The sequence below is a fragment of the Trachypithecus francoisi genome, unplaced genomic scaffold (genome assembly GCF_009764315.1).
Source record: "Trachypithecus francoisi isolate TF-2019V2 unplaced genomic scaffold, Tfra_2.0 Lachesis_group3, whole genome shotgun sequence".
NCBI classification, from domain to species: Eukaryota; Metazoa; Chordata; class Mammalia; order Primates; family Cercopithecidae; genus Trachypithecus; species Trachypithecus francoisi.
Genome location: NW_022681468.1, coordinates 75,662,956 through 75,677,368, shown reverse-complemented (window position 1 = coordinate 75,677,368; position 14,413 = coordinate 75,662,956). Strand labels below are relative to the sequence as shown.

The 14,413-nt window shown below is 38.4% G+C and overlaps 1 protein-coding gene and 1 long non-coding RNA gene across 3 annotated transcripts in view; both read right to left on the bottom strand.

Moving 5' to 3' along the window:
• The window catches only part of LOC117069865, a 76,550-nt gene extending 64,553 nt beyond the window's left edge, over positions 1-11,997 (bottom strand). For both annotated transcript variants that reach the window (XR_004431692.1, XR_004431693.1), the window contains exon 1: positions 11,885-11,997. This is a non-coding gene — a long non-coding RNA (uncharacterized LOC117069865). The remainder of the gene's footprint in view (positions 1-11,884) is intronic.
• LOC117069864 (60S ribosomal protein L39-like) lies at positions 9,624-9,997 on the bottom strand. The gene has a single exon (XM_033188359.1). The coding sequence runs from the start codon at positions 9,979-9,981 to the stop codon at positions 9,826-9,828; it is 156 nt and encodes a 51-aa protein (XP_033044250.1). The 5' UTR covers positions 9,982-9,997; the 3' UTR covers positions 9,624-9,825.
• Positions 11,998-14,413: the final 2,416 nt, after the last annotated feature.

The following is a 14,413-nucleotide window of genomic DNA, read 5'->3' as shown; positions in this document are numbered from 1 at the left end:
AGATTGCTTTAGGCCAAGAGTTCTAGGCTAGCCTGAGCAACATAGTGAGACCCCATCTTTACAAAAAAAAAAAATAGCAGGGCATGGTGACATGTGTCTGCAGTCCTAGATACTGAGGCAAGAGAATCACTTGAGTGCAGGACTTCAAAGTTGTAGGGAGCTATGATTACACCACTGCACTTCAGTCTGCAAACACTTGTCAAGTACTCAATGTAAGGTAATTTTTATTATTTTATCATGTATACTTTTGGGACAAAAGAATCATACTGTAGAAACTATGGCAAATTGATACAATAGTCACAACTCTAGTGGAAAATATGACTGCCATGGACAAATCACATATTGAAGACTCATGTATCAGTCAGGATAGGCTAAATTATGCTGAAGTCACAAACTAAAAGCCCACTTCTCAGTGGCTTCACACAACAAAGGTTTGTTTCTTGTTAACTGTACATATCTGAAGCCAGCCATCAGGGGCTCAGCTTTAGTTACTCAGGGACTGAAGGTGACAGAGGCACTATCTTGTAATAGCCGCTCCTTCTGGAATGTGCAGTAGCCTCAGTCACCAGCAGAGGGGGTGCTAGAGGGCCTCACATTGTTAAGTACATATTAGTATTGGAAATGACGTATGTCACTTCCACCCACAACCAACTGCAAAAACTAGTCAACATGCCCCCATCCAACTCTGAAGTGGTAGAGAAATGCAGTCCTCCCATGCTTGGAAGGAAAAAGCAATCAGACATGGCGAGAGCTTGATGATTTTCCCACAGACAGGTCCCTTAGCCCACAATGCTGTCAGAAAGTCTTAGATTATGCAAACAACTGAAGGACTATTTCCCAAGTTGGTTTATTCTCATTGTTGAAGAAATGAAGCATAGAATTGGGTTCATAATCTAGTTTTTGTTTTTTGGTAAGAAATGCGTTTTATCCTCATGCTGACTTAGCACAGGCTGATCTGGTCAGTTTGGGTGTGGGGAACAGCCTTATATACAGCCATTGCTGGAGTTGTCCTGAGTATGCCAAAATAAAAAATGCTGTCAGCTAGAAAGAAACTTTGCACAACAAAGTGTTAAATGAAATAGTACCAGGCAAAATAAGGTAATGCTCTTTTGCTGTCTAGCACCACATAAGATGCTAACTGAAAGAGTAAATAAAAACACTCAACGTGCATTTAGCTTTCATAATTTACCTTCTGCAAGGTTGATTTCGAGTATGCAGAATGTGCCACATTATTTAGGCTGTAAAAAGGAGCTGCTTTACACTACCTGCCATGTACAATTATAATAATCTGTCAGACAAATATAATTAGGGAGTGTGATGTCTGTTTGAGTGTGAAGGCTTTGATTGTGTGGTATTGTCTGCTTTCCCCTGTGGCACAGCATAAACAATTGTACCCAGTGGTAACTCTCAGCCAGGACTAATGCTCAGAGTCAGCAACGCCCCATCAAATAGCACAGATGGTTGGGTTTAGGTTTGAGGTTGTTGGCTTGTTTGCGTCCACCTCCCCACACACAACCCTTTCAAGTTTTGGTCAGCAAACTTGACTAAAATGAAGCCTTCTGCAGTACAATCTGGTGGGTCTCCAAGATATTATATTAATAAATCATAGTTAATAAATCATAAAAGTGAATGGGAGACTCAGGCAGAGTATGGTCAATTAACAAGTCCCAACCACTTCAGTGATGAAAAACAGGCTGAGAAAAGAATGCGTGGGTCACTTTAATGATTAAAAAAAATTAGGTGACACTTTGTGGATTTAAAAGATAAAGTTGTTATTATGTGGAGTAAGTTGTGATTGTAATTTGTTATTAGATTCTCACACCAGCTGGCAAAATAGAAAAGGTAACCATCATTACAGCCTTTCATAATAGTATTTAGTAAACTAGATTGGAAGCATGTTTCATTTTAAATTAGTCAGTATTCTTGTCATTCCATCTCTACTAACATGAATCAGCCTATTTTACTTAATTTCATTTTATTATTATTTTCTGAGACAAAGTCTCGCTCTGTCACCCAGGCTGGAGTGCAATGATGCAACCTCAGCTCACAGCAACCTCCTCCTCCCAGGCTCAAGGAACCTTCCCACCTCAGCCTCCTGAGTAGCTGGGACCACAGGTGCATGCCATCACACCTGACTAATTTTTTGTATATTTGGTAGAGACAGGGTTTCCTCATGTTGCCCAGGATGGTCTCAATCTCCTGGACTCAAATGATCCTCCCACCTCAGTCACCCAAAGTGTTGGGTTTCAAGTGTGAGTCATTGCTCCCAGCTGATCAGGCTATTTTAAATGTTATTGCCTAATTGATTATCTTTTTATTACTGTAACCTTCATAACCAGAGATTTTGCTGTGGGACTTCCCTACAGGAGACCATTTTTGCTTTTTAAGAGGAGACTTACTTAGATGAGACTTAAGAGATATCAACTTACCAAATTCTGCTGTAATGTAATTCATATGGTAGAGAATTTTGGTATTATAATCCAAAACACAGCACCTAAACTAATGGTCAGCCCAAAGGAACAATGAGGATTTGACAATTTGTTTTCTTTTAAATTACAAATATATAATATTCTAATGGTTTCTGGACCAACTTAGAAAGATCAACAACTTTGCATTAACCACAGAGGTTTCTTGCATTTATGAGAGAGCATTAATATTCTCTCTCTCTCTCTCTGGCCAAATGAGAAAAGAACCCCAGAGATGAATTCTTATATTTCTGGTACCTTTATGCTAGCTATAGATGTGAAATAATTTTCTGGTCGAATCCACCACTGATAAAGAATATTATTTTTACAATATTTTGATGTTCGAATCTGCCAATGTAGACTCTAAGAAATATACCAAACCAATAATAAAATGACAGATCATAAAATCTTTGCATTGGAAAGACCTCTTCCCAAGTCAAAATGATTATTTCCTCCCTCGGATCCCACTGCACCTTGTGCAGTTTTCTTTTCTGGCTGTTAAAAGGATAAGTCTAACTCTATTGGTCTACAAATTTTCTGATGCCAGAGATTATGTTTTACTTTTCTTTGCCTCTCTAAGGCTTAAAATAGTGCGTAGGTTATCATGAATAGGTTACCATGAATAGTTGAATTGATAGATGGATAGATGAAGAAAACAAATTCTACACTGTAATAATGGGTATTTGTTGGCCCCTCCCCAGAATGCATTTCCTGCCTTCCTATCTCCACTTTTCAACAATTCCAACTTACATTCGAAGATGCAGGTGGTTCAAGGGAAGCACTTATCATCTCCAACTCCAAGAGTCAAATACGCAACCTATGTTAAACCAATCAGCACATTCCATCCAGCTAATCAGTGATTGGCTCTGCCTTGAGCACGTGACTTGAGTAAAGGCTTCCATTCAGAGTGAACCTCAGGATTATTTCTGGAAAGGAAGAGACAAAGATGCCCTTTGCTGTTGGCTGTAAATGTGGAAATGTGTAGTCCTGGAAGCTGATGGCAGTTATCTCAGGACCATGAGGAGAACTAGTCTTAGGATGGAGCTGACAATAAGAAAAGTATAGCAGAAGCAGAAAGAAATTGGAAACCTCACTTGAACCCAATCTCATCTTTGGACTCTTCAGTCACAAAAAAAAAAAAAAAAAAAAATGAAGAAGAAGAAGAAGAAATTTTCTTATTTTTTCATATCAGCATGGGTCAGATGTTCTGCTCTTTGCAAAATGATGTAACCTGATACAATTGTGAATATCATCATTGAGCAGATGTGATTTAAACAAACACAATGTACTTCAAAAATGCTGACAAATCTTAATCCAAAAATATATATACCATTTCTGCCAACTAGAAGTGTTGAATACCCCTAATTCCCATTTTCCACTAAAAGGGACCAGGACTCCTTGAAGAAATGATTGATTCTAGGTTTGGACAGGAAATGTGCAAGTTCAGCATGGAACATGTGGTTATGCCAAAAGTCAGGAAAGTTCTCAAAACCTGCTACGTCAAAGATCTTAGAAGCCAACTTGAAAAGGTTCCCCAAAATGGGACAACTTGAGGATCAACAACATAATAATAATTTCCATGGCTTAAAATTAATCAAATATAAACATCCACACATTCATAATGGTATGAGGGGAAACAAATCTCATTGATCTTGGAGAATATTATGAGACCGTCTACATAAAGAGAAACAATCAAGCACATAACCTGCTTTCTTGTATGAACTGTATCCCAGGAAGATCTAATCATTATTGGGGAAAAGTTTCTCCCTATAGATGTGTTCTAGCAAGGAAATGAAGAAAGCCCCATATCACAAACGCTTAATGCAATAATGGATTGAGGCAATGAGCATCAGTGGCTGCTAAAATCCCCCAAAATAGAAACAACCAGACATGTATGCCTCTTTATGTAAGTACACCGTATCACCAATGACATGTTCTTTTCAGGTAATCAAACCTGAATGAGATCAAGCCTCTAAATCTAACTACTATTTTACAGGAAATTTTAAAAGAACGCAATCAACAAAATCCAAAATGTGAAACTCTGTAGAGACAATGACTCAATTTTCGTCAATAAATAAATTGCAAGAAACAAACAGAAATGGAGGAAGAATTTATGGATTAAAAGATTTATAAGAGATGTAACAACCCAAGGTAATAGGAGGACCTTACTGAAATTTGGATTTGAACAAACCAACCATTTAAAAAATGAGATAATCAGAGATATTTGGAGGCTGACTAGCTATTTGATGACATATTAAGGAATTAATATTAATTTCAATTAATACTAATGATTATTTTTATTAGATGGTGACGATTTTTCAAGGATTCTTCATATTTTATAGACTCATACAAAAGTAGTTATGGATGCAAATGTATGGTGTCTTGGGTTTGCTTCAAAATAATACTTCAGGAATGGGGGAGAGGAGTAGTAAAGATTAAACAAGATTGGCCATGAGTTAATTGTTGAAGATGAATGATGGGTATATGAGAATTTATTAGACTATTATCTCTACTCTTGTGCAATAGTTGAAATTTGCTGTAATAAAAATCATTTAAGTATATCATTCTATTATCATTCAAAATCATACATATATGCCAACCTTCCTTGTTTTTACATAAACATGCTGCCATTCTTCAATCACATTCTAATTTAACCATGCTCTATTTCAACTGCATGCCTAGCCACCATCACTGCAATCTGCCTGCCTTCTTCCCAGACAATGAGCATTGTCCCACATGTGCACACTCATTCCCATGGAGGTGGTCATAGCATATTCACCATTCTCCCAGACCACACACAAAATTCATTTTCATACACATGGTTTTCTTCCATTCATTCTCTGACACCTCTGCTCTACACTCATGGCACTGCTCATTCCAATTCCCGTATCTCTTTTAAAAGGGACATGCTTCCTAACTCATGTAGACAGAGACATAGAGCGAGTGCTAGTTTGAAGAGTTCCAACGTCCACCTTCCTGTGGGCCTCTATACATAATCTGGCTCAGTCTAAACCTCTTAAGTGAAATGCTCTCCTGGAAATAAAATCTGCTGTCTACGTTCTATTTTATTTTAAACTCAATACAAAGCAATGGTCCCCAAAGAAAAGTTATGCTGGAGTTAGGTTCACACAATTTCCCTGAAATGTAATAAGAGATTTAAACACAGATGATATGACTGGTTAATAAATGTCACCATTGAGCGGCTTTGTTCACCTAATAATATCATTCAGATCATTATAAACAAATTGAAGGGGTTCTTATGTGAAACAAACACGGCAGGACTTATTCCTGCGTAACACAAGACCAAGGCAGGGCAGCCAATCCTAACGGCCTGCGAGAAGGGGCAAGGCCGGCGTGCAGCTTTGTGGTATCCCGGGAGGATTTTATTTCCAAATATAAAATCCATGCCATGCTCACAGGCAGAACCTTAGAATAGTCATAATGATCTAATGACAGCATTACCATGGAAGGCTGCTACTAATACCTTCAACTACTGCCGTTCTATACAGATCCAGGGATATGATTTCAAAGCTCATGTGGAATGAAGCCTGCCCCAACTGAAAGCAATCCACCCAAGTAAAAAGGAGAAGGAAGAAAAGAAAAGGGCAGAATGCAACTGAAGCCCACAATTTGGGATATCTAGGATGGGGAGGTCAGAGTTGGTTCTTTGTGGGGTTTCTTTTATTATTGTTGTAGTTTGGGGAGGGAGTGGTATTTTATGGCAAAGAAAGAGAAAATGTCTCTAAATTGGACAGCATTGCCTTCCTCTGACTTTTTGAATTACCTCTAACTTAAAGATTATAAAGTATTTATTTTTCTCTTCCAAGAAGGGAGGGCATAGTAATTTCCTCCATTACCCTCATGCTCTCCTCCTTCTGCTGTTGAGGGGACAGTTCATTGATGACAGCTCTCTTGTGCTCAGTCAACACTGATGGCAAAAAGAAAGAAAATAAATAGCATATTACCTGTGAAAGAATGGGGAGCCCCTGTAAGTCCAACCTAATAAACAACCAAGGACTATTGGGCCTGTCACTTGACATTTTGATGGAAATGGCTGTTGTTGTATTTCTAGAAATCAAAGGAAACATCAGAACCTTTGCAAACAGGAAAGCTGCATAACATTTCAAATACCGGTTAAGCACCTATATTTATAGATAGTGTTCACTGTTTCAAATATAACCCTGCAATTCTTTTGGAGAGAGGTTCTGACAGGGCTAACAGACCTGTTTAAAATATATATATGCATATATATATCATTTTAAAATGATGCTGAAATTTGCTTTTATTCCTTCAACAATTTGCAGTTGGAATTCATAATTTTAGCAGTATTTCTCACATATAATGCCAAATTCGGTAACACCTACTTAAAGTGCATTGTAGCATGTGTTTAAGATACATTGAGCTCTTTGCAGAAAAGGTGCTATAGAAATCTAATAAATAATAAGTAGATGATTGACAAAGGATAATATTAGGAGCTCATTTTTCAAACTTTATAAAAATACATGCATTTGGGTTAATTCTCAGCTAGACAATCTCCTTGGCAGGTAATGTGTAAGGGATCCTACATGCCCCAGAAACCTAATACATTAGTTCTGGAATATGGCAGGGAGGAAAAAAGGCCATGGCCTACAGAAGATAGTTCTGAAGTTACAATAGTTCTCAACAAGAATCCAGGCAGGAATCCTCCCAATTTTGGCCTTGAAAATGCATTCACTGATGTTATTTGAAATGTGAAAGAAATCCAAAATACGTAGAAGGTAGAGTTATAAAGGGCAGCTGGATTCAGCCACATGGCCAAATTTGAATCAGCAAACTGCCATTCTCTAAGATAACACACATTATGTCCTTTAAAATTAAAAAAGAAAAATAGGAGCCAAGTATCATTACTCATTTGTTATTTTGTGAGTTGGTTCAACTCAAGAATGCATAATTTTCTGGTTCTAATGCAAACTAAGGAAGGACGAGAGCCAGATATAAACAATTTCCTCCTTCTGGAGTAAAATATATAGCTATCCAGGGATTCGATGTGATTATGAAAAGAGACCAGATGCCTTGAATCTTGGCTGCTACAGGACCTGGCTTGGCAGCCTATAGGTTGATCTCAGAGAGGTAAAGATAAGTCTAAGAGGACTACTTATAAAATGGAAATAAAATGCTTTATAAGTAAGCAAAAGTAGGAACAAGCTTATCATAAGCAGAGTAAGCTGATGAAGGTGCAGGTAAAACTTCATCAGAAAACCTGTGTAGTATCATTTATGCCAAAGCATGACATTTGAATCTTCACATAGGAGTATGAGTTTCCAATGCATTCAGTTTTGGGATTACATCTTGGACAAGTTCTTTCTCTTTTTTTTTTTTTTAATTTTTCTTTGGTGATTTTGTTGACTACTATGTATTAGCAATATATACATGTAGCCTACATAGCAGTTAAGTAATATGTGCATTTTGTAGAGAAGTTTTATATATGCCAACTAAATAAAATCCTTCATACATGTCTCCGAATGCTGGACAAATGTAGATACATTGTTTATGCTAATGTCACTTGTTACATTGAAGTTGCCCTGATCATTTAATCTCCCTGTTTATTGTGGTTGGAAATACTTTACATACTACCATATCATCTACAATTTGATCTTATACTCTCTCATTTTCTTCTTCTAAAAGTGTAATATGATATATTGTATGTGCCTCCCTAATGAGAATACAGAAAGAGACAGGGAGCCATCTTGAGACCACGAGAAAACAGTTTGCAAACCAAACCAATATACCAAGGATGGAGGAGTGGACAGAAGGAAAAAGCCTGAATCATAATTGACATGGCTGTGCTATAAATCAACCCAAGAATTGTCCACTGTCCCCACCTCCTCTCATATAATATCATTAAATCTTTTTATTATGGAGGCTACATTTTAGTTAGACATTCTGTTTCTTGCAGAAGAAAGCATCAGAATTAATTAAGTAGGGTTTGAGGTTTCAAAATCCTAATCCCTGAAAGACTCAGAGCATAATATTTATGCCAACAGATTTGGAAGCTAAGGTCAAGCCAATCTGATCTAAAAGCTAATTCCTTGGGGCAAAGAGAGAGAGAGAAGAAACTAAGAAACCTAAGATATCAGTATTTCCTAAGAAGAAGTCCTGCTCCTTGCTAAATCCCTGTCCTAATCTCAGGGAGAAGAGGAAATAAGAGAAATTCCAGTTACATGTGTACAGAGAGGAAACTGAAGGAGTCAAGAGAGAACAGGCCAGCATAGCTTGTGATCTGGATCAGGAAGCTGTAGTCATTTGAATGATCAGTAAATGGAGACCATGCAGGAGTGAGGAGGCTCAGGGATGCCAGACTGGACAATTAGGAACCAAACATATCCCATCCCCCACCCTCATTTACATCAGTACTTCATAACCTGCCTGAAACCTACACAACCCTTAGGGAAGTGGAGGCTGGAGACAGCAGTATAGGAAATCTGAATTGATTAAATTTGAGAATTTAAAATAGAAATTTTTCAAAAATAAGAAGAGTGTTCAGACCAGAGCTTATGGTTTGACATTTATACTCACTAATCAATTAATTAACTGCTGGTAATAATGATAGAATGCCAGTTCCTACACTCAAAAAGCTCACAGTTTAATAGAAAAGACAGGCAAGAAAACAGTCAACCATGACACATAAAGTGTTTGACAGATAAATATGCAAGATGGCGGAGTACAAAGTGGGGGTTAGGGGTTGCAACTTGAGCTAAGTTTTGAAGGGCAAAAAGCAGTTAACCATAAATGGTGTGGGGAAATGCAGAGTTCTGTTTGGGTCCTGTTGCATCTGAGAAATGGTTTTTGTTGTTTACAATCAGGGAAACTTGGGAGTTTCTACCTGTTAAGGGAAATGAGGCAGTAGAGAAGTGGAAGATGAAGAAAGTGGCTGGAAGTTATGTCCCGAGAGCTCTGAGGAGGCAGAGAGCAAAGGGACACAGATCACAGGCTCAGAGGTTGACTTTGGCCCGAATAAGGAAGCTAAGAAAAGGCATAGATGGAACACTGTAAATACATCGTACACACCTTGAGATTTGACAGGAAGATAAGAGAGTTCATTCTAGATGGCCTCTATTTTATGTGAGAAGTGGAAGTATGCAGGATTTTAAGGTGGGGAGCTATGTGGACAGATTTGTGTTTTTTTGTGTTTTTTTTTTTTTTGAAATGAAAGGCCTCACATATTTATTACTGAACCCAGCCAACCAACGCATTCATAATAGATTCAGAGAGGAAAATACATCGAACTCTCCAGAGAGTGGTGACATTTTCAGTTTGATATGGTAATGTGATCGTGACCTTCAGACAGCACAAATATATGTACCATCTCATGTGCAATTCCTTATAGACCCAGCTTGGTTCTTCTCCAATGTTTCCTTTTGGAGTTGTACCTTTTTTTATTTCCAGTTTTCATCCGAATCCACTGGGGAATGGGACAATTTTGCTTTTGTTTCTTGGCCAGGAATCCCTTAATCCTGAACGTCTTGTGAGAAGACATGGCGAGAAGTGCAGGCAAGAACCCAGATTTGTATTTTAAACATCACACACCAGGTCCTATTGTGGGGGGAGGGGAAGGGATAGCATTAGGAGATATACCTAATGTAAATGACGAGTTAATGGGTGTAGCACACCAACATGGCACACGTATACATATATAACAAACCTGCACGTTGTGCACATGAACCCTAGAACTTAAAGTATAATTAAAAAATAAAATAGGCCGGGCGCGGTGGCTCAAGCCTGTAATCCCAGTACTTTGGGAGGCCGAGATGGGCTGATTACGGGGTCAGGAGATCGAGACCATCCTGGCTAACACGGTGAAACCCCGTCTCTACTAAAAATACAAAAACTAGCCGGGCGAGGTGGCGGGCGCCTGTAGTCCCAGCTCCTCGGGAGGCTGAGGCAGGAGAATGGCGTAAACCCGGGAGGCGGAGCTTGCAGTGAGCTGAGATCCGGCCACTGCACTCCAGTCCGGGCGACAGAGCGAGACTCCGCCTCAAAAAAAAAAAAAATAAAATAAAATAAAATAAAATAAAAATATAATATAATAAATAAAAAAATAAAACACTCTGGTAGAGAGTCAAGGAATGAATTTACGAGAGAAGCTGAGAAAAGACTGAAAGGTAACAGACTTATTAAGAGATTATTGGAGTCATTCAGTGAAAAAAAATCATGAAGACCTGAATTAAGACAGTGACAGTGGAAGGGAATAAGAGGGAATCCACAGGTATTTCTAAGCCAAAATCATTCTAAGAAGTGATTGTTTAGCTATCAGGAATGAAGGAGAGAGAGAAAAGGAGGAGGATACCTGGGACATACTTGGTTTATCAGAAATCTGAGCAGGAACAAGAAGAAGTTTTAGGGAGAAAATAATGAGCTTAACTTTGAACACATTGAGATTTTGATAAAGATATTGATGAATTATAGATTTAGACAGAAATTGATTTAGATGTAGATACAGGCAATTGGATTTGTGGCTCTAGAGTTCAAGAGAGAAGGTTTTAGCTGGAGAAAGTGTGGAGAAATCTGTTCCCACCAGAATGGTGGTTGAAACAATGGGGATGTAGGTGAGATCAGCCTGTAGCAGTTTGTGAAGAAAGGGGTTTTACAGCCTTTGTTTTTAATCCATTCCTGTAATTCACCTCTTCGTTCACCTTCTCTATATTCAATGATTCCTAAATATCTACTCCACTTTCACACTTGGAGTCAATATTATTTCCTTTCATTTGGTGCTCCTATTGGTCAAGGGAGCCTCCAAAAACCCACATAAGCCATGGGAAGTCAGATCCATGATAAACATGTCCTATTATAATGAATTTATTTGTTAATAGTTGTACCGTGAAGGCTTAAGATTACCAAATGACTATCTCCTTAGAAGTATAAAGCAAGCCTAGTAAGCTAAGAGTCAGAATCCCCTTTTGTCAACTCTGACACTAGTTATGGCATATTGGACAAATTTATGCAATATCTGGTTACTGAGGCTGATACTCTTATTATGCATACAGTACAGTGTATTGTTTTGCTCTTTAAGCAATCTTATATACACAGACATGAAATTACCAAAAATGCTTTTAATCCATTTCAGGGCATGTATTATAATACACAAAATAAATATATTTCTGTTTTTCACCACAGAAAGTCAAAAGGTCTGTTTTTCTTGTAGTATCCATAAATGACCTTAAAACTGACCCAAATATAACCTACTAATTACCCTCCATGTACCTTCCAACCCTGATTAGTTGTATTTAGCATTTATGTGAGACTGTGACTCTACTCTGGAAATCTTCCGTATAGCTTGTAACTCCCAGTGGAAAAAAAAATTGCTGTGACCTATACAGTTGGTGAAAAGAAAACACAGCTACACATTTCCAAAAGCAGAACAAAGCAATGAAATAACATACCTTTCACTAGGGACTTGGTGTTATCTGAAACCCTATAATCCACATCCCATTCTGCTTTTTCAATAGGTTGGATGATTTCAGTGGGCGAGTCAGAGAACTAATCAATTTTGAAACAGCATCTGCAAAAATAGATAACGTTCATGTAAAGGGCAACCTAGTCACAAAGCCTCATTGGTGTGAGTAAATAAACACACAGGCTTTGTATAGAGGGGTTCCCCTAAACAGGAGTGCAGGATTGGCAGTGTGATATTGCATCAGTCATCAAAAGAATTTACCAAGCACCAACGTGTAGAATGAACTATGTGATTAAAATGACATGGTCCCTGAGCTTCTACAATGTAATTTAACTTCTGCGCTCCTAATGGAACATTTAAGAATCTAAAACTCATTGAGTCCCAAACTAAACTTTTCTCCCAAATTGCTTTTTCTCCTGTGTTTTCTATGCTAGTGAAGGAATCCATGGCATCCAAGATTTCTTTCTCTCCATTACCCCAGTTACCAATACATCTTTAAAGTTTATTGGCTCGACCTCCTAATGATCCCCTGAACCGTTGCCTTTTGCTTCATTTCTATAGCCATCACCCTTTTCACTAAGAATATTGTAACATCAATTGCTCTGAACCCCCCTCTTCCAATGTATCCTTCACACTGTTGCTAGAGTGATTTAACCTTCAAGTCTCAGTATATCGCTCGTCTGCTCAACTGCCTCCCAGTCAAAACTCTCTACCTTTTGTGCCATTCCTACTCATCTTTTAAGGTTCTCAGATCATTCAACTATTCATTCACTCAATAAATATTTATTAAGCACAAGCTTCATGTTACACACAGTGCTAGGCACTGGAAAGACAGTGATGATATAGTCCTGGTCTCACAAAATTTGCAGTGGCAAGAAAGTAAATGAAATAAAATGTGGCCGCGCGGTGGCTCACGCTTGTAATCCGAGAACTTTGGCAGGCCGAGGCGGGCGGATTATGAGGTCAGGAGATCGAGAACATCCTGGCTAACGCGGTGAAACCCCGACTCTACTAAATACACACACACACACACACACACACACACAGCCAGGCGTGGTAGGGGGCGCCTGTAATCCCAGCTACTCGGGAGGCTGAGGCAGGAGAATGGCGTAAACCCGGGAGGTGGAGCTTGCAGTGAGCCGAAATCGTGCCACTGCCCTCCAGTCTGGGAGACACAGCGAGACTCCGTCTCAAAAAAAAAAAAAAAAAAGAAATAACGAACTGTGATAAATATTGTGAGGAACTAACTTTGGTAGAAACAATTTATAAAGAGCTCTGGAGACCCCAAATATTTAAGGTGTGGGTAGAGGAAGAAAGGTCTCCAGAGGAATGGAAAGTAAGGTGGGAGAGAACATGCTGCCCTGGAATGTCAAAGAAAGAGAGTATTTTTGAAAACAAAAGAATAATTAAGAGTATCAAATCCTGCCAAAAGGTCAAGAAAATAAGAACTGAAGATTATCTTGGAATTTTGCAAAGACACTTGAAAACAATTTTGGTGGAGTGGTGTCGGCCAAAGCCAGAATGAAGTGAGTTGAGGAATGAATGAGAGATAAAGAAAGGGGGATAGCAAATATAGAAATTCAGCTGTGATGGTGAGAGATTTGGTAGCTGGAAGGGAATTTAGGGTTGAGGGGGCCTCCCCAGAAGGACCCATGCAATTTTTAGTACCTTCTTAATCATATGATTATTGTCTTATATTATGTAATATTTGGCTTTCTGTTCCAGCACTAAAAGGCAGGAAACACATTATTTCATCTTTGTATCTGCAACTCTTAGCACAAGTTCAGGTACAAATAAATACTCCATAAAAATCGGTTTAAAGGCTGAATATATTAGCGATCTGCTGTAATCCAAATTTGAAACTCATTCTTCAATTGCCATCATCCTTGACTTGTCTCTATTTTTCCTCTTGTCTGCCCTTCCTGACTAGCAGTCCCAAAGGTTACACAAGTTGTGGGTTCTTGGACTTCTGTTCTGACCTGTGTACACTCCATCTGTACACCAACCCCTGGAACTTAACACATGTGCAATTGCTCCCATCACTGTTCTCCCCCATAAGTCAGCCAGTCTACTTTTCCAACTTCTCTAAGACTTTTTATACCCAGAGGTATTTAAGGACTGTTCTGAATGTTGTGTTCCAATCCTTGCTTGTTCAAATGTGGTCATAGATATGGCTAGACTTGAGCATAGATCTTTCCATGTTCCAAAAAGGCAGGCGTCTGCTTTTCCTAAATAATAAGCTATTGCTTTATTATATAGTCCATCAACACTGTATACCAGATGTTTGCTTGACAAATTACGACTCTGAATTCTTGATCCAGCGTTTTACCTGATGGACATATTTTAGATATGACTATCTACCACAAAATAATTTACCAAGAGCCATATTTGATTATTTGTATATTTACTCACTTTATATTCATTACTTGTATTTTTATTTACTTTCCCAGTCTTCGTTACTCCAGACTGGTTAAGGTCTTAAGGTCATAGGCTAAAGTTAAACACTCTTAACATA